The sequence below is a fragment of the Humulus lupulus genome, chromosome 8 (genome assembly GCF_963169125.1).
Source record: "Humulus lupulus chromosome 8, drHumLupu1.1, whole genome shotgun sequence".
Lineage (NCBI taxonomy): Eukaryota > Viridiplantae > Streptophyta > Magnoliopsida > Rosales > Cannabaceae > Humulus > Humulus lupulus.
The window spans coordinates 13,811,034-13,830,192 of record NC_084800.1 but is presented as its reverse complement, the minus strand read 5'-3'; the positions used below and the strand labels follow the sequence as shown (position 1 = coordinate 13,830,192).

General features: G+C 35.3%; 3 protein-coding genes across 5 annotated transcripts; 2 read left to right on the top strand and 1 right to left on the bottom strand.

The window, feature by feature from the left end:
• The first annotated feature begins 4,403 nt into the window (after positions 1-4,403).
• LOC133794673 (APO protein 1, chloroplastic) lies at positions 4,404-7,783 on the top strand. Of its 2 annotated transcripts, XM_062232029.1 has the most exons (6): positions 4,404-4,763; positions 4,897-4,950; positions 5,218-5,304; positions 5,403-5,476; positions 6,248-6,618; positions 6,740-7,783. In XM_062232029.1, exons 3-6 carry the CDS (start codon positions 5,250-5,252, stop codon positions 7,572-7,574), a joined length of 1,335 nt encoding a protein of 444 aa, XP_062088013.1. In that variant the 5' UTR covers positions 4,404-4,763; positions 4,897-4,950; positions 5,218-5,249; the 3' UTR covers positions 7,575-7,783. The 2 variants fall into 2 exon arrangements, with proteins under 2 accessions (XP_062088013.1, XP_062088012.1); XM_062232028.1 differs by lacking the exon at positions 4,897-4,950 and having other exon boundaries at positions 4,405-4,763.
• Positions 7,784-11,329: 3,546 nt separating this feature from the next.
• LOC133794672 (probable E3 ubiquitin-protein ligase WAVH2) lies at positions 11,330-15,127 on the top strand. The gene is made up of 3 exons (XM_062232027.1): positions 11,330-11,803; positions 12,199-12,318; positions 13,630-15,127. Exons 1-3 carry the CDS (start codon positions 11,660-11,662, stop codon positions 14,995-14,997), a joined length of 1,632 nt encoding a protein of 543 aa, XP_062088011.1. The 5' UTR covers positions 11,330-11,659; the 3' UTR covers positions 14,998-15,127.
• A 1,852-nt stretch (positions 15,128-16,979) lies between these two features.
• Positions 16,980-18,537, bottom strand: LOC133794670 (vinorine synthase-like). 2 transcript variants are annotated; one of them, XM_062232025.1, is made up of 2 exons: positions 17,745-18,537; positions 16,980-17,606 (listed from the first exon to the last, which is right to left on the bottom strand). In XM_062232025.1, the coding sequence occupies exons 1-2, from the start codon at positions 18,497-18,499 to the stop codon at positions 17,189-17,191; spliced, it is 1,173 nt and encodes a 390-aa protein (XP_062088009.1). In that variant the 5' UTR covers positions 18,500-18,537; the 3' UTR covers positions 16,980-17,188. The 2 variants fall into 2 exon arrangements, with proteins under 2 accessions (XP_062088009.1, XP_062088010.1); XM_062232026.1 differs by having other exon boundaries at positions 17,850-18,537.
• Positions 18,538-19,159: the final 622 nt, after the last annotated feature.

Below are 19,159 nucleotides of genomic sequence, written 5' to 3'. Positions count from 1 at the left end.
CCGATCACATTTTCGAAGGAAACTTGAGTTTTAGGACTCGCATTCAGGCAAAGATCGAGGCATAGCAATTCTAGAGAAGAGTATAAGCTTTTTAGCCAGAGGATTTAGTTGGGAAATGACTCAAACGGAGGTAATCCAAGCTTCAAGTTTTAAGTTTTCAAGTTTTTAAGCTTTGATTGTATTTTATGTGTTGATGAGTTTTTGAGTTGTTTGAGCCTCGGGTTTTGATGGTTTTGGATCATTAGGATGTTTGGGAACTTTGATTTTGGGATTTGGAGATCTTTGGATAGGTTTTTTGAAGGTTTTTAAATGAAGAAAACGAAGGTTTTTGGCTGGTTCGTGGTTGGGTCGCGGCCTTGTTCTAGGGCACCGCGACCCAAGCTTGATGAAGAGGATGAGGTTGGCTAATGGGAAGGTAGGGCCGCGGTGCAAGGTGCAGGCAAAGAGGTGGTCTGGCTTCTGTTTGGAGGCGGGTCGTGGTTCAGGGTTTGGGGGCCGCGGCGCTTAAGGGCAGTTTTGCCCAGATTTGGTTTTTAGTCATAGGAACTTAACTTTAAGGGCTTGAGATCGATCCTACTACCCAGTTGAGTAGGATTCGACGTCTCGGAGGCTTAGATTGGGTCTGGAAGTATTTATTTACTAATTTTGATAATGTTTTATATTATGTTTGTGACTAGATTATCGCTAGGGGCTTAGAAACAGGATCGTACTTGTGGCTCATTTATTGGTAACATGTGCTTAGACCAAAGGTAAGAAAACTGCACCCAGCATGTGACATGCATGGTTATTGATGAGACATGTTGAGTGTTCTATATATAGACATTGATTGCATTGTAAATGCATAAGATACATGTGATTAGGGCATAGCATGAATGTTGAATATGAGATTGATCAAAGCTTGAGTCTCCGTAAATGTGCATGATCATAATTATGCTAGTGAATGTTAGTAAGCATGCTGAATGCCTTATATTTGGATATTTGACATATGATATACACCTGGGTACACTACTTACTTGTGAGTGGAACTGACTCCATAGTCAGAAACGGCAATGGAGTCAGTATTTATTATGAAGTTGTGAGTTATTAGTCAAGTTCGACAGTAGTATGAGCACCGGTCGTATGGAATTGACCTATGAGTTAAGAGCGACATAAGCGTAATGAACGCAGAGCCGAAATGATTAGATCTAGTCAACATAAGCATGAAATGCTTGAACGACCCCAAATTCGATGAAATCAAAAGCGCTTGTCTAGTCTAAAGGCTAGTTACTTAGATTCAGGGCCAAAAGGCTCAGGTGACTGTAACGTCATGATAACTCTACAAAATAGAGTTATTTTCCCAGATTTTTTATGCTAATTGTTGCTTAGTTTTTGAGTTTTTAATTGATTTATTAAGTTTTAAAGTAATTTTGAATTTATTGGGTTTATCATGATTTTATATATTTTTGGGTGTTCTTATAGTTATTTTGTTGTAAAATGTTGTAGTTAATTATTTGAATTATTGTTGTTTAATTTGAGATAAAAAATGTTGTATTATTAAAATTAAATGTTAAATATAAATTAAGTTATAATTAATATTTTCAAATAATTAAATTGATTTATTTTATAGTTGAAAATATTTTATTATGATTTATTTTATATTTATTTCGTAGGGAATTTAATGCATTTTTTCTCTTGAAAAGAAATAAAAATGAAGGAAATGTGACATTTTCAAGAAAAGAAAGAAAAAGAAATGTCATTTATAAAAAGCCTCTGCCCAAGAAGCCTCATCACGAGCCACCCAGCCCACTAAGCTTCCCCAGGCCCACGCCCATCAAGCTTCAGCTGACTACACCAACCCCCTGGGCCCGTGCACTCCTTCGGCCTACTACGCCCAGCAGCCCCCTGCAGCTCCAGCCACACTTCAGCTTCCCTTGGGCTCGCGCCTGCCCATTCCAGCCACGTCTCCAGCATCACAGCCAGTGCCTCCCTGCTCCAAACAGCCAACCAGGCCAAACAAGAAGCCCATGCCCCCAAACAGCCATTGCACCCCACTTTTTCCCCTTCCCAGCCAACTGCCATTTTTTCTCCCTTGAGCCCAACAAAGGTACCAATGTTCCCTTGTCCCACAATGCCTAAAAATATCATTTTTTATTCAAATTTTTCTACACATTTTACTCCAAAATATTATCATTGCACCTTATAATTTACTCTTATTTGCCATATTATTACTAATTTAATCAATTTAAATTGATTATTTTAATACTCTCATTTTGCCTATAAATAGGGAATTTTCAAGATCATTAAAAGTGCTCATTTTTTTTGGTAGGTTACCATACCACAAGTTCTACACTTTCAAGATCTCTCAATTCTCTTTATCTTTTTATTTTTTTTGATCATTTTTCCTATGAGTTTTTAGAAGAAAAATTTGGGGGTTTCTCCTCCAAATTTTTCTATTTATGTTTGTAATTTTTAGTTTGTATTTACTATTTTAGTTATGAGTTTCTAATCTTTTTAAGATTACTAAGGTGATGATAAAACAATATGTAACTAAATAATATTTATTTTGTATGTTGATTTCTCATTTGTGCAACAAAGTTTATTGAATTTTTTTCTTCAAATATCTTCTTTCATTTTAAATATCTTGTATTTTAGATTGTTAGAACATATTTACACTTTGTTCTTCATTAGTGCAAAAACATAATATTCTTTGTGTAAGATGTGTCATTAAATTGTACACATCCAATGCTTAGAACAAAAATATTATGTTTTGTCTTATAAATAATGTTCATTGATTTATTTGTTATTTCATTAGATTGATTTACACTAAATACTTTGAAATTATAATTTTTAAAAGTGAAGATAGATCCTATATTTTTATAAAAACTTGTACTTAAATAAAATATCTAATTTGAATAAGTGATGTTTTGATTAATTTCTACTATTACTAAAACTTGGGAATCAATGTTCTTTTAAATATTATTGAACTTATATTTTGTGGATTCTATTATCTTAATAATCTTTCTTTTACCATCTTGATTTTTAATATTAATTTATTTTTATATATTGTCTTTAATATATTTATGATTATATTTTATTTTATTGTCACAAAATCTCATCAATCTTTGGGGCTAGGTTAGAATTTATTAATTTTGGTTTAAAATAGTTTTCTTTTCGATTTTAGACAACTCATTTGGGTTCAACATCCTTGTTTACATGATCACTATTCTATATGAACGATTCGTGCGCTTGCGATATAAATATTTAAAACATACCCGTTTTGGGTCCATCACGTTACATGACTTAGGGTGCAGAGCCCAAGTTCGTGACACCATAGTCACTTATCTGGTTCAAGATCGTGAGTCCATAGTCACTTATCTGGTTCAAGTTCGTGACTCCATAGTCACTTAGGGTGTGAAACCTAAGTTTGTGACTCCATAGTCACTTATGTGGTTAGGGTGTGAAACCTAAGTTTGTGACTCCATAGTCATTTATCTGGTTAGGGTGGAGAACCCAAGTTCGTGACTCCATAGTCACTTATCTGGTTAGGATGTGGAACCCAAGTTCGTGACTCCATACTCACTTATCTGAATGGGCTGCAAGCCCCATCATGATTACCAAAATCATTATTGATGTTCACTTAGGATTGACTTGATAGTCATTCATACCGGAGGACCCACAATCATTTACTTGGACTTACTTGCATGCATAAATATGACTATTATTACTAGGTATTCTTATTTTGATTCAGTGACATGTTATTACATGTTCATGAGCATATTGAGTTTTATTGTTAAGCCTCGGCTTATGGGTGCTATATAGTGCAGGTAAAGGCAAAAAAAAAACTGGACCATCCTTGAGTTGGATAACTTAGACTGAACTACGAGGAGCCGTATGAGATGAAAATCTCATGTATGGTTCTATAGAGTGGCCGTAAGGGTGACTTATCTGTCAACTTTTCCACTATCACCCTCAAAAAACCAAACTCTGCCTTACGTAAAGTTGCCAGAGCACGCTTAACTTCTAGATTTGAAATCACTGCTTATATACCTGGTATTGGCCATAATTTACAAGAACATTCTGTAACTACTTCTTGTTTCTTTTTATTATTTGCTTCCAAATCACTTTAAAAATGTGCGCGAACAATTTAGTTGGTTTTTTTTTAACATCTATAATATTTTTATTTATGGAACAATTAGTCTATTATAAATAAACTATATGTAAATATTAAACATGAATAATGAAATTAATCTTAAGCTTGCCAACTCATTTGCAAGAAGTTGTAAACTTGTGTCGAACTTTATCAACTGAACCTATAATATTCTCTCTCGAAAAGAAAGAAAAAAAAGTCGTTGAGCATCTCCTGTTCAAAAAATATCTCATTGGGGGTAGGGGCTCAACTCAACCACGCAAGTTCCTGTTCCTGTATGTAAACAGAGAAAAAATGAATTGTGCAAAAACATGTCGTTTTCGGATAAACGACAATAAATATTAAGATAACTCCAGTTGTATTGACAAAAATGCCCTGCCTCATTTTACATTGACATTCAGGGCGATTGATTCACCCACGACCCCGACGAGATACTCTTCTCATCTGTTAGATATTTGAACGCCGAGTGGGACCGTGGCCAACGACCACCTGAGCTGAGGCTAAGGGACTAGTTGCATGTACTTCGTCTACTACTGCTTCAATTCATTTGCGCTTCGAAACAACAAAGCTGCTCCTGCTACGCTCTCTCAAATTTCAAGTTTATAACTTTTCTGCCATACTTGAACCTTATCACTTCGTATGTATATTCCTTTCATATTTTATTTATATTTTTGTTTCTGGGAACTTAAGATTTTGTATGTCAGCGAATACAGCTATTAAATTAAGTTATTTCCGGGGTTTAGTTGGTGACTTTTCCTTGTGCTTGTAAGATGTATGATGAAATGCCTCAGTAGGGTGGAAGTGAAAGTTGGAGTAATGCTATGGTACAAAATTCTTCTTTCTGGGCTTATAGAAGTTACTACCTTCAGTTTTTACTAAGAATCTTCATTCCTTGTAGATATGTCGAGACCAAACCTGGTTATATTAGTGAACTGAGATGTGCTATTTTGTTTTCGTTTACATTGTTTGTCACTTTTGAAATCTTCTCATTCAAGTATTGTACTATGAAGAATTATGCTTTTAATATAGATGTATGTATATCTGACTTTATGCTCTCTCTTTTTTTCTTCTTCTCCTGAATTTCATACTAGAGACAATAAACGAGGGAGATAATCGTGAATAAATGTTCCAGAAGCCTCCAGCAGTATCCTCTGCTTTACGGGATTCATCTCAGATTGGTGACTTATTTCTTCTGTTTTAGGTGTTGCAGAATGGTTATGTACAGTTTTTATTTCGTAATATGGTTTCCTCACATCACAATGTCTTCATTTGGCAGGCATTTTCCCGATTATAACTGAGTTCACCAGGCCTCAATTATCAGCCTTAAGGCCATATAGACTCGGATTCAAGGTTTATAAACTCTTTTTTTTTTTCTTATACTCTTTTACCCGTGAGAAGTAGTCCAGGGGTCAGGCCTATAGTTCATAATCAATATAAGGTTAAGATTTTGATTCCTCAGGGACTTTCTTTCTCCCAAAGATTGTTGGTTTCAGCTGAAGCCCAAGTAAAAAAATGTTCCTTGATCTTTTTCCAGCATTGCTAATGGAAATGAATCTACAGTATCTAGCTATGCTATCTATTTAATTGTTTTCAAATATCCTTCCACAGAGCGAGCAAAAGCCAATTAACACCCAAATTTATAGTGGCTCTTTAAATTGATCAACGTGAAATACAAATATGTGGTCCATGAACCATGATTGTTTATCTTAAATTGTGCAAAGTAGCGCATGTCAATCATATGTCTTGGCAAATGTTTTCTTCTTTGTAGTTATTTGATTCTTGAGGTGATTTGGGACCTTAGGAATGCTATACAAGATGGTTCTCTATTCGTAAAGACTATTATTTATCATTCATGCATGCATGTGATAGTTTAATATTGCTTATTTTAGTTTTTTTTTTACTAGCTAAAGTACACATGTTTTAACAGCCGTTGAGGTGCTTTAAAAGATTTTTTCCAATGCTTCTCTCCCCTACTTTCTCTTCAAAGCCTCAAATTTGATGATAAGAAACCCTACAAACTCATTGTGTTAAGAACCATGCGCAAGTTTTGAGTTCAAGTTCCTCTTTGTCAATGTTGAAAATATTTGTTCCTCAACCTGATACTTAAATTTCTATTTGCAGTTTGAGCTAGAACACCAGCTTCATAAACGTAGAGCAGCCATATTGGCAACCGGAATAAGTGCCAGTTACAAGCCAACACCAAAACCTCCTTTCACAAGACGAGATTCACATCCCCAAAATGTAGATCTTCCTGAAATACTACCCAAGAAAAAGAAGAAACCATATCCTATTCCATTAAAGAAGATCAAGGAAGTTGCAAGGCAGAGCAAAAAGCTAGCAGATAAGGGAATTGAGAATCCCCTCGAACCTCCAAAGAATGGACTGCTTGTTGCTGATCTTATACCCAATGCATATCAATTACTAGATGCCTGGAAGCTTTTAATTAAAGGTGTTGCACAGCTCTGGCATGCAATTCCCGTGTATGCTTGCAGGTACTTATGCTTCAAAATCACACCATAATTGACTACTTTTGTTTTGGCTACTTTACTTAAGTGTCTTGAATAATTTTTACTCCTATATATTAGAGTATCTAATTGTTATAGTTATTTGCAGTGAGTGCTCCGAGGTTCATGTGGCTGAGAGTGGTCACCACATCCAGAACTGCCTCGGTCCAACCAGTTCAAAGCGTCGAAGCTTCCACTCATGGATCAAGGGATCCATCAATGACATTCTTATTCCCATTGAATCATATCATCTCTATGACCCTTTTGGTCGGCGCATTAAGCATGAAAATCGATTTCAGTATGACAGAATTCCAGCCATTGTGGAGCTATGCATCCAAGCTGGTGTGGATTTACCAGATTACCCTTCACGGCGAAGAACCACACCAATCCGCATGATTGGGAGGAAAGTAATTGATCGTGGTGGATTTGTTGATGGGCCTAAGCTATCGAGCTCTGCAAATCCATCTTCACTTGTTGATCTCGATACATACGGGGCTACTATGCGAATCCCATCTCCATTACCATCAGAAATACCTAGGATTGCACAGGAAACAATGGATGCATATGAAGCTGTTCAATTTGGCATTACTAAGTTGATGAAGAAATACACTGTCAAGGCATGCGGATATTGCTCAGAGGTTCATGTGGGACCTTGGGGTCACAATGCTAAGCTATGTGGGGAATTCAAGCATCAATGGAGAGATGGGAAGCATGGTTGGCAGGATGCTACTGTGGATGAAGTTTTTCCTCCAAATTATGTGTGGCATGTTAAAGATCCTAAAGGGCCTCCCTTGAGGAGTGCACTCAGGAGATTCTATGGTAAGGCCCCTGCTGTGGTTGAGCTGTGCTTGCAGGGTGGTGCAATGATTCCTGAGAGGTACAAACCCATGATGAGGCTTGACATTGTAGTCCCTGAAAGTGACGAGTCAGGTTTAGTTGCCTGATCATTAGGTAAATGTCAATGGTACTTTATTTAAGCATGTATAGTTTTTGTTTGAGTAATTGCCTCAATTGAACTATTTAATTATACAAGTGTTTGTCAGTTTCTTATTACTCGTGAAAAAGACGGGCAACCTGAAATCTTAAATTATGAATATTACTTTTTTTGAAGCCTGTTATTGCTGGCGAATAGACATCTAAAGTTGAGATAGCATGTAGAGGAACTACTTAGGTGAGACTCATGTTTCATCAGAAATGGCTCTTTGTGACCAGCATACATACCAGGATAGTTTTCTTCTAGGGACATTGCTTGGTGCATGCAGTTTGCCTGGTGATTTTTGTGCAGTGAAAACTACTAGCCATGGATGAAGGAACCAACTAGCTCATTAGGGATATAAATTTCTAGCTTTTCTTCGGATTTGCACACATTTAAGGTTGGCCCAAATTGTAAAAAATTAACTGAAGGGAAAAGCCATTAAAAAGAGTTCACTTGGGGAGCATAATTTAGTTTGTAGCTTTTATAAAGGGAAGAGCACTCTAATATCTACATTTGGCTGATTGAGAGTATTAAATTTGTCTTTTTTTTTTTAACCAAATGACTATACTTCCTGCTTGAATGTTAGTCACTGCTCTGCTTTACAGAATCAGAGTTCTTAAAATTTTAGAACTTGAAAGATTCTAATTGGTTCAATGTACAATTTGGGTAGGTCTTCTATTTAAATGTTTAAAACCAACATCGATTAAAATGAATGCTTAGCATGATGATTTTGTTCCTAATCAATTCTCACTCTTCTATTCTTCCTTGATATTAGTAAAAGTGTTTGATCAATCATTGAAATTTAATTTAAAATAAGAACTGAGCACAAGGATACTATGCTGTCTATCTTTTTGTCATATCTCTAAGATTCAAGGTATCAATTGCTGTGTCCCAATACAAGAATTATAATATAATAGAGTCAAATATTTCTCCTTCAAACATCTTCAGACGACCACCCTTTTTGAAGGGAAAGGTGTCCAGATGATTTGAGGGAAATCGGTTTGAAACGAAGAGGGCCTTGTGCAAAACCCAAGGATCTAATTGTGACCACAAAACCCTTTACGATCTAAAACTATGATGATGTGATCCTTATTATGAACGTTGGGTCGAGTTGTGCCTCAAAAAAATGAACGAATTAATAATTAAATTAATTTATGAAATATCTCAACAGTCAAGTGGCAAATTTCCCATATAAACGCCAAAACCAAACAAATCAATGGAAAACAGGAATCTTTGATCGAACTGACTAAAAAGATGGAAACTTCATTTAACAGGAATTGACCAAGTCAAATGCCCAATTTTGGGTAAGCAATCAATAATATATTTCCACTTTGAAGGTTAGCAAACACTGTAGAGAGGACAGGGGCAAACTTTGAGCTTTTCTCTTCTTTTCATGTGAAGAAAGAAAGAATAGGCATTCTTTGAGAACTTTTCCAAAATGTCAGTCGCAAAAGACACATTCCCCAGTTATCAATACTGTCAAATAACACCCTTTAACATCCTCAGTCATTTTCTGAATTCTAAGCCCAAAAAAAAAAAGAAAAAGGAAAAGAAGACCATTTCTAGCTTACAAATAGTGTTCGTAATCGTAACACATTAACTTTTTTTTTTTTTTTCATTTTCAAAATAAGTAGCAGCGACATGTGGCCTGCAAAGATAACATCAGAAATCATTGATGTTTTGCTTGTTTTTCCCACACACATACACCAATATAGGCAGGAATCTCCTCACGGGTTTGGTTTGGAGCTTTGCTTAATCTACCAATATTTAATAATACGTTTACATACGATTACAAAACATCCCTAGACAACAATACTGAGAATGATGGGCATAGGACCATAACCATTACGTTTGTGTATTTGTCTTTGTGCTGAACAAGCCATTTGTTATGGCAAGAATATTGAGCAACACTTGCCAATATTTTTTAATGGTAGGTAAGCTTAATCATGTTGATATAATTAATCACTCACCAATATGTTCATTTTGTAGCACATCAACATCATAACAAATATGTTATAGTAAGATGATAAGATCCCATTTTAATTTAGTGACATATATCTTGATTTATTGCTTCAAATGCATTGAACCCCCTTCATAGGTTACTACTACTCCACTTGCAGTGTAGCTGTAAAAAAAAGACATTTGCTTAAAATGAGACTTAGTTTGATGTTTTTGGCATGAAACTGAGGTATTATAGATTTTGGTAGTGGCCCAAGATGTGAGTCTATTTTTTTTTTGAGGTGGTTTAAGTGGAATACAACGGCTGTAAGAAAAGCATTTTTGGCGCCAACCCTATCAAGTTGGTGATTAAGCCTTTGCTTTTATCAGCCTCGTCTTATATAAACCCCAAGCTATAAAAGCCAAAAGAACTCACTCACCCAATCATAGATTGTGAAACTTTTGAAATTCAAATCTAACGGTCTTTTCCTTTTAATTATTTGTAGATATATTTTCATCTCCCTCACTTTATTTATTTTTTAAATTAAATGCAAGAACCAATTTTTATAAACATGATTCATAATACATTCTTCCACTTTTAACGTTTCTCACTGTCTATATAGTGGGTCGAGTTCAATCTATATGACTTTATGTACCAAGTTTATTATTGTATTTTAGTATGAAATTAAAGGGTTGGTAGTATTACCAGTCACTATAATCCGATACAATCATACTGTCAAAGCTACTGGGCCAACAAAAAAAAAAACTCTAAAAGTACCAAAAGCATTAAATACCATTCTATTCCTTTTTGAAGGAGTGACAAACAAAATAGGAGAGCTGTCCAAACCAAGGAAAAATAAAGTTCTTTTTCTCTTTATTTTTTTTTCTTCTCTTATATCTATTATTTTCATATAATTAAAAACAACATTAAATTGCAGCCTCATACATACAAGCAAACAGTTATTGAAAAGCTTAAAAATAATGAAACAAGGAAGGCAGAAGAGAGGGACCTTGCTTGTACTGTAAACATCTACCAATGAGGAGGGGTCCACTGTTTTCTACAACCAAAGTGTTGTACTGGGTCTGGTCCACCATTGCATACTTCATTTTTTTTTTCTCTCTCTCTCTCTTCAAGGATTTTTTTTTACAGTAATATTATTTCTTTTTAAGTGTTGGGTTACCAAGATCCCTGCAAAATCTAAATTTCCTAACCCTTTGTTATTTTATTGCTAATCATGTGAACCCCACTAACTATCATCTAACAAGAGTATTAAATGATATTTAATTACATTGGGTGGTTGATTCAGTCCTCTTCTGATTATTTTCTAATGGAATGTGACTGACATGTGTCAGAATAGTATCTTCTCCTGCTCTAAAAAAATTGGTGAAGTCTCTAAAAGAACATTATATACTACTGGGAAGTAGTAGGTGTAACAAGAAAGAAAAGAGGAGGTCAACAAAGTAGGAGAAGGCACATTAAGTAAATCAGAAAAAAAAATATGAAATCTACACTATAGATGATTTGTTTATTAGATACTAGGTAATAGTATGCAATGGCAGTGAGTAATTAATTAAATATTTAATACTAGCAGTACAGAGAAGAAAACAAATAAATTTACTTAATGGGGACAAATATTTGAAATAGAAATATGAAAAAGAAAAAGGTGAATGGTCTGAAGAAAAAAAAAGTAAGTAAAGTAAATTAAAGAAGATGGTAAAAGTAGGTTCTTGCAAGTTTTGAGCTTTCAAATCAAAAAATAAAGAAAAGAATAAAATTTGATAAAGTGGCATACATACATACATGTGTTGGGGAAGGAGCCTTATATATATTATGGCTGTGGGTTCGTGTGAAGACCAAGTGAACACAGTATAATATGTTTATTTAGAGAAAAATAAATAACGGCAGAATCAACAACTACAATAACAGTGAGGAGAGTTGTAGACAAATTTGCAGAGTTTTACAGAGAGAGAACGAGAGAGCTCTGTCTCTGTCTGCAGCTCAGGCGTGCTCTCTCTTTCTCAGCTTGCTTTTTTAGTCCATTACCATTAGTATCAAGGTTGCAGAGAATTTGAAGAAGAAGAAGTACAACAGAGAAGAAAGGAAGGAAAACAAAGATGGGAGGAGGAAGAGGAGCTTCTTCAAGGCTGAGAAAAGCAGCTAGGAATATAGCAGTTGCAGCTGCTAGTGCTTGTGGTTCATTCTCTAGAAGGAAAGCTCTTGTAGATCCCATTGTTTTTGACAGTACCACCACTGAATCTGTTAGTCCCTTCTTCACAACCCCTTTTCTTCATTCAGATTTTTTCCCAACTTTTCTTGTTAATCTGATTTTATTTAGAGTAGTTGAGTAGCCCCATTGTGTGTGCGTGATATTTTTTTCTTATTTATTTTTGACCAAGAAAGAAAACCACAAAAATGAAGAATTGGGTTTGATTAACTGCAGTCCCTTAACACTCTCCACCTCAATTGCCTTTCTTTGAAGCTAGCTTTTCTCTGTGGGTTTTATTTGCATATGGGTTGTTGAGTTTGGTTTTTTATTTCATAATCAGACAAAAAGGCTCATTTTTATTGTGAAATTGCTTAAGTCAAAGGTTAAACTGAAGAGGGTAACAGTTGTTTTTTTTTTCTTTTCTTTTCTTAAATTTTTGTTTAACAGATCTCAGGTTCTTCTGTTGTGTCTCCTTCAAAATCAAAGAACATATCTGAAGTAGAAGATGAATATGTTACAGAGGAATTTGCGTCTTCAAATATCAGCCCAAATTTGCCCACTGCTAAGGTACACCCCTTCTTCCCACAAGTCATTCTTATTCGTTTGAGCTGAACCCCAAGATAAGAAAGAAGATTCCAAAACCCCGTGAATACCTAACAAAATATAAATATATATAAAAAAGTTAAAAACTAAAGGTAAAAGATATTATCTTTATTCCAGAAACCCATTTCTTTAAGAATAATTTGCTTAGTAGATGATCGTTGGCGGCCGTATATTTTGACTGTTTTTTTTTTTGTGCGTCGCAGAAGTTCATTACTTATTTTGTTTTGGTCAAGTGTTATGTTATGTTTTCCGTTGTTGATTTGAAAGCTGCAGCAGTCTCTAGTCTTAAGTATATTTGTGTCTTCTGCACTTTCAAGTCAATTCAAGCTTCACATTTTCTAATGCAGAAACACTCTTGTTCTTTGTATGCACAATACATCTAAATTGGAAAGAAAAATATAAAAACAGACTTTCCACGCAGAGAGTCTAAATTTTAAAGTGAGAAGTAATTATAACAGGTGGGGAAATAGAATAACAAAAGTTGTGTGGCATGAGAACGCTCCTGACACATGTGCACTACTGAAGTTTGAGAGAAACCACTGTTATCCAACCTTAGACAACAGAGCCCACTCTAAAAGAAAAGTTTCTCCCCACCTGCCAGTGACACTAATTATAGGGATTATGATCATATTATTCAATCTTTACCACCACCATTCTATTCTTATGGCACTCCCTCCTTCGCTTTTTTAATTTTAGACAAACAGTTTCAGTTTGATTATTATGATGGTTTTCAAAGCACAACTGATTATTTTGGTCAAGTTTGTGGATTCTTTTCAAAGATTTTGGTACATTCATGATTAATATTTGAAGCTCCAACTGAAGTTTAGTTTTTTTGTCATGTCAAAACTCAAAACATTATGTTAGGACATGATTGGCAGGTGTTTGTTGAAAGTTAATTAACTTGTTTCAAAAGTATGTTTTTTTCACTCTACTTTATAATAAGGTGAAAAAAATGGATATATGGCCAAAAGCCAATTATTTAGAGACGTACTTGATAATTGAACCCAAACATGCTCGATCACTTCATTCCACAGTGAAATATTAGTGCAACTTAGACTGATATTAGCTTTTAATTTCAGACCTGCTTTTCTTTATTTAAAGTTGAAAAAGCAATCGAGCAAGCAAGTTTGAATTGAAGCTTTTGTCCTGCTTATCTTTTTCTTGTGTTCATTGAAATTGACGCAAGTTTGACTGGTTATTAAGAGCTGAACGTTGTAATTATTAATATTATTATCATGTATTTACTGTCTGCTTATCTTTTTTTTGTGTTCACAGAACTTATGCGCAATATGTCTAGAACCTTTAAGCTACAACAGCAAGGGAAGCAACAGCCCAAGCCAAGCAATATTTACAGCACAATGCTCCCACGCCTTCCACTTCGCCTGTATCTCTTCCAACGTCCGCCATGGCAGCGTCACCTGCCCCATATGCCGCGCCCATTGGACACAGCTCCCTCGCAACCTCAACCCTCCCTGCGCCTCTCTTAACCAAAACGACCCCATTCTTCGAATCCTTGACGACTCCATTGCCACTTTCCGCATCCACCGCCGCTCCTTCATCCGCTCTGCTCGCTATGATGATGATGACCCAATTGAGCCCGAGGAAATGTCTAACTGCCCACGTCTTCACCTCTCTCTAATCCCAATCCCAACGACAGCACCAGCCAACTACCAACCACCCTTGGCAATACCTCCCGGCCGCCATTTACACTCCTCAACTTGCTCCTCTTCCTCCTCATTTCTACAAACAAACAGAGCCTATCTGTCTGTGAAACTAGCAAACCAACGACCCACAGACTTGGTCTTGGTGGCCAGTCCCAACGGACCACACCTCAGACTCCTCAAGCAATGCATGGCCTTAGTGGTCTTCTCTCTTAGACCAACCGATCGTTTGGCCATCGTTACATACTCATCTGCTGCAGCTCGAGTCTTTCCCCTGAGACGCATGACATCTTGTGGTAGAAGAGCAGCTTTACAAGTTATCGATCGCCTTTTCTACATGGGCCAAGCTGATCCAGTTGAAGGACTCAAGAAAGGGATCAAGATTCTTCAAGATCGAGCCCACAAGAACCCGGAGTCAGGAATCCTACACCTGTCTGATAGCCCGACACAATCTTACCATGCTTCGATGATGAACATGGAAGTTCCAATCCCTGTTCATCGTTTTCACGTGGGATTCGGGTTTGGTACAACGAATGGGTTCATCATGAATGAGTTCGAAGAGTTTTTGGCCGGACTACTCGGCGGAGTGATAAGAGAGATTCAGTTGAGAGTGAGAACAGGGGATGAGTCAACTGGGATGGTTGTACGAATTGGGGAGCTAAGAGGAGTTGAAGAGAGGAGAGTTTTGTTAGATTTAGGTGAGAGTGGACATGCGTGTGTGGAGTATAGCTATAGTGAGGATGTGGGCGAAGTGGATGAGCGGTTCATAACAGGGGAAACGTTGGTGAGTGTTAGAGATAGTAAGACTGATACAGAGGAACCTGGCGTGGCGGAGGAGGCAGAGGAGGCGGCTGGCGGTGGTGGCGGAGGGAGGAGGGATGTGAATGGTGGTGGGAGGCCGAGTAGTGTAGAAAGTTGGGATTACCATGATCCTTACATGGCAAGAAGATGGGCTAAGCATTTGCATGGATATAGACTTTGAAGTAAATATATATATCTAGACATATATGCGTGCATATTGCCATATATTTGAAACAAATTATTTTCTCGATTTGTACATTTTTATTGAAAAAGCTTTTCAACATGGATTATAAAGAAAATCTTTTATCTAATTTAGTATTTTAACCTCAAGGTTTATGATTCTAAATAGGAGATACGAACAGCTTTTTCTCGAAGTGATTTTTATCCCAAGTGCATGATCCCTTTAGCTGATTGATATTGGATTCAAAGGAAAATTAAAAATCATTTATGTAATAAATTATTAATATTTTTACAAAAATAAAATAAAAGGTAGAAACTAGCAACTGCAACTCCCTTTATAAAAAAACTAGCAACTCCTAATGGCAAGTGATTACATAGGAAAGCAACGACGTCTTTTCTTTAACACCAAACTATCAATCTTCAAATCATTTTTTTTAAAAAAAAAAATTTCATATCAGTTTACTAATTTCACTAAAAAAAAATCAGTTTGCTGAAAAAAAAAAGTTAAAAAAATAAAATAAACACAAACAAGAATAGATGAGCATTTTGTGTTATGTGATTCATTTTTATAGTATTATTAACGTAGCAAGATAGTTTTCTTCATTTTTAATGAAGTATGAGGTATTTTTAAACAAGAAGAGTTATCCTCCTTAAAAAAGAAAGATTTATCCTCGTTTTAATACCTAGACTGACAAATTAACCAAACCCATAACTTGGTTTGAATGTAGAACTGTTTCGGTAGTGTTGCCACTCTCCTTTAGAGGGAGAGAAAAAAAAAGAGATTTTTCTTAAATAAGTATATTTTTGTTTTTTTTTTTACATTTTTACTGTTCTTATCAATTTTTTTTTAAATAAGTAAGTTTTCAAAAATACTATTTTTAAAGTTTCATAATTACAAAATTTTGTAACTAGAAAACAACTTAAAATAAATTTGAAAACAACTGGTAGCATCATTCCAAATAAATAAAACAAAAAACCAAGACTTATTTGCACCAAAAAAACCCAACCTACCTCACCTTTGGAACTTAAGTCTACATCCATCATATTTTTGCAATTAAATCCTCATCCTTAATGAAAGTTAGCATTTGTCAATTTTATTTGCTTATTCTGTTAACTTTTGTTGTTAAATCATTTATAAAGAAAAAAAATAATTGAAATTACTCTCATTCCATCTTCTTCTAATTTTCATTGCTCAATATGCGATTGTGCTAAACAAAAACACTGACCCTTTCTTTCTAATCATATTTTTTCTGCTGCTCCCTTTGATCTTATTCATCATCACTCATGTGTTGGTAGACCCCAACAAAACTCATTAGTTATTGAAAGAAAGCACCAGTATTTGCTTAATGTAGCTAGAGCATTGCTTTTTCAATCTCATATTCCTCTAGTTTATTGGGCTGAATGTAAGCTACTGTCAGTTACTTAATCAATATAATTCCCACTCCCAATCTCAAAAACAATTCTTCTTTTGAACTCTTACATCACAATAGAACCATCATACCACCATCTCAAAGACTTTGGGTGACTTGCTTACTCTTTTACACTATTTTCTACTAAGTCTAAGTTTTCTTCCTGAGCAAATTCTTGTGTCTTTCTTCTAGGATATCCTATAGGCATGAAAGCTTCCAAGCTACTTGGGTTACAATAAAATCTTTTATTTCTGAGATGTACAATTTCATGAGCATATTTTTCCATATACTACTCTTTCTGATTTGTCATCTGGTAATATTAATTTTTTTCCTACTTATCTGCATTATTCTTCTGTTACTAACCTTGTTTCTCCGGCCACTGTTGTCCGTGTTCTTATAATACAGGGCCTCTTCAAGCATATATGTCATCACTCAAAATTGGTGATAATAAAAGTATAGTTTTCTATGTTTTTTATTATTATGCATGTTTTTATAATATTGGGCCTCTTCAAGCAAATTATACAAGTCATATAAATTAACTTTTTTTAGTTGATAGACGAAATCAAAGCTAATGGAATTACAAACTAATGATATTTTTCATAAAATTTCAATAAATTAATGAGCTATATGATAATTCCCTTTTTGCATCACATGTGACGCACAACTATCATTTTTTAAAAAAAAGAAAAGAAGAACATACTTTAATGTCACGTGTTTTCTTTAGAATTCAACCATCTACTGATAACAAAAACTAAAGAAAAGCCTCACTTTTTTTTCCCCTTGCTAAGTACTTGAGACAAATGAAAGGAACTCATCGTCGATTTCAAGCCTTGCCATATCATCTTTCTCCAAGTCAATATAAACTTCGATTCCATCACACGTTTTAGTGTCCATGAAAACAATAAAATTCTTGAACGGTAGAGGAACTTTCCCTACCCAAGATGGCTTTCCCCAACCAAAATCCTGATACAGAGAAAATCTACAAAAACTTGTGAAGTTAAGAGGAACTACGTCTCCTTTGGCGAATTCCACAGCATGTTCTTTTAAGAAACTCAACCCTTGATCAACACCCTCTTGCAGATTCTTCACGTGCTCTTTGCCACTGCCATTAATCATTAGCTCTCTCATCGCTTGCCTCGCAATTCCATCATAACTATCCTTATCTTCATAATTGATTTCATCTAAAGCTTTAACAAATACCCTGGACAGGTTCCCGAAGGAGTTATCATGGAGTGGAGGGTCAATCCTTGAACGAAGATTAAATGAATGAGTAACAATATAGAGCTTTTTATGATGATCATGATCAAGATAAAACCCCACTTGAGTTGAAGCTATGTACCGAGCATATATGAAAGCAGACAAGGCCTCCACACGTGAAGGGATTCTAGTTTTGTCCCTAAATTTTTCTTTAAGAGCCTCTAGTTTAGATGATTCAAACACAAACCTTTTTGTTATGACATTCTTCATCAAGAAATTGACTTTTGGATCGTCAACGACTTGTTCAACATCCTTTGGTGGAAAATGTGTGGCAGATACAAACTGTGGTGAAACCGCATTCGAGTCCTCATCATCGCCTCCACGAGTAGCAGCTGCCCAGAATTTGAGGAACATCAAAGTTGATAAAGCGTCCTCAATTTTGTGACTAAAACGAGAACCAATTACTACCCCGCCACAGCTGAAGATATTGAGTTGGATGCCAAGTAGTATATCAACTTTGTCATCTAGCTCAAAAGGAATGAACTTGTGGAGATCATGGGGATCTGGATTTTGAACAACATCCGACAGCTCACAATTGACTTGTGCTTCCAAAAAAGGGATGCCCTCGTCGTTGCAATTGACAAATAGATCATCTTTTAGTCGTCCGGCTAATGGATAATACCGGCTTAAGACATGGGATAAGGATTTCTTAAGCTTGTGGGATATTTCAGTAACATTTTGGCTTTCAGAATTGTGTGGAAAGAACATAACAAAAGATATGTGATTATGGCCATGTAGTTGGTCTAGGAAGGAGAGTTGGTAATTGCGAAGGTGGCTGGGAGTGGGGTAGCATGGTTTAATAATCTCTTTGGAGAGTATTTCAACTTCAAACTTCATCTCTCTTTGAGCTAATCTCTAACTCAAAAAATAAAGATGGAAAAAGTTTTTCGTTTGTAACCATTTGTTTTTCATTATCATTGGACTTATATACATCATACATGTTGGATATATCTTATAAAGACAAATAATCAACCACCACGTAATTGACAGATGTGCCTAAATGTATATAATTTAAATCTCACGTCTAACCTAATACGCATATTTTGTAAGGTTAAGAGTGATAACACAGGGCTTTTCAAGCTGGAGAATCAAAATGGCTGTCAGCCATTAAATAATCCCCTTTTTTTAACTAATCAGCAATGCCTCAATCATATATATCATACAATTTCGAAAGTCAACGAATGTAGTTTCGTATCTTTAATGTATTAATATTCTCATGTTTGAAAATTTAAATACGTGTCGACATCTCTACGGGCTGAGTCTCTTCATTCCAATAAAACTGCCTCTTATGAGTAGAGGTTGGGATTCGTTTATGTCTTATCTTTTCTATATAGTAAATGTGTAGATAAATGAAATTTTTGGTTTTAAGGGTTTGTTATATTAACTTTAACAGAATATTATAAATATTTAACAGAATATACATTTAAAACTAACTTAAAAATAGATATTTAACAATTATATTAGTATAAATTTAAATATTATTATTATAATAATAAT

Bases quoted from the DNA above. Each gene is read 5' to 3' on its own strand.
- LOC133794670 (XM_062232025.1), bottom strand. From the start codon at position 18,499: ATGAAGTTTGAAGTTGAAATACTCTCCAAAGAGATTATTAAACCATGC. The intron at 17,607-17,744 runs GTACATAGCTTC...GAACCTGTCCAG, and splicing joins TCTGCTTTCATATATGCTCG to GGTATTTGTTAAAGCTTTAG.
- LOC133794672 (XM_062232027.1), top strand. From the start codon at position 11,660: ATGGGAGGAGGAAGAGGAGCTTCTTCAAGGCTGAGAAAAGCAGCTAGG. The intron at 11,804-12,198 runs GTTAGTCCCTTC...TTTGTTTAACAG, and splicing joins ACAGTACCACCACTGAATCT to ATCTCAGGTTCTTCTGTTGT. The intron at 12,319-13,629 runs GTACACCCCTTC...TTGTGTTCACAG, and splicing joins CAAATTTGCCCACTGCTAAG to AACTTATGCGCAATATGTCT.
- LOC133794673 (XM_062232029.1), top strand. From the start codon at position 5,250: ATGTTCCAGAAGCCTCCAGCAGTATCCTCTGCTTTACGGGATTCATCT. The intron at 5,305-5,402 runs GTGACTTATTTC...TTCATTTGGCAG, and splicing joins ACGGGATTCATCTCAGATTG to GCATTTTCCCGATTATAACT. The intron at 6,619-6,739 runs GTACTTATGCTT...AGTTATTTGCAG, and splicing joins ATTCCCGTGTATGCTTGCAG to TGAGTGCTCCGAGGTTCATG.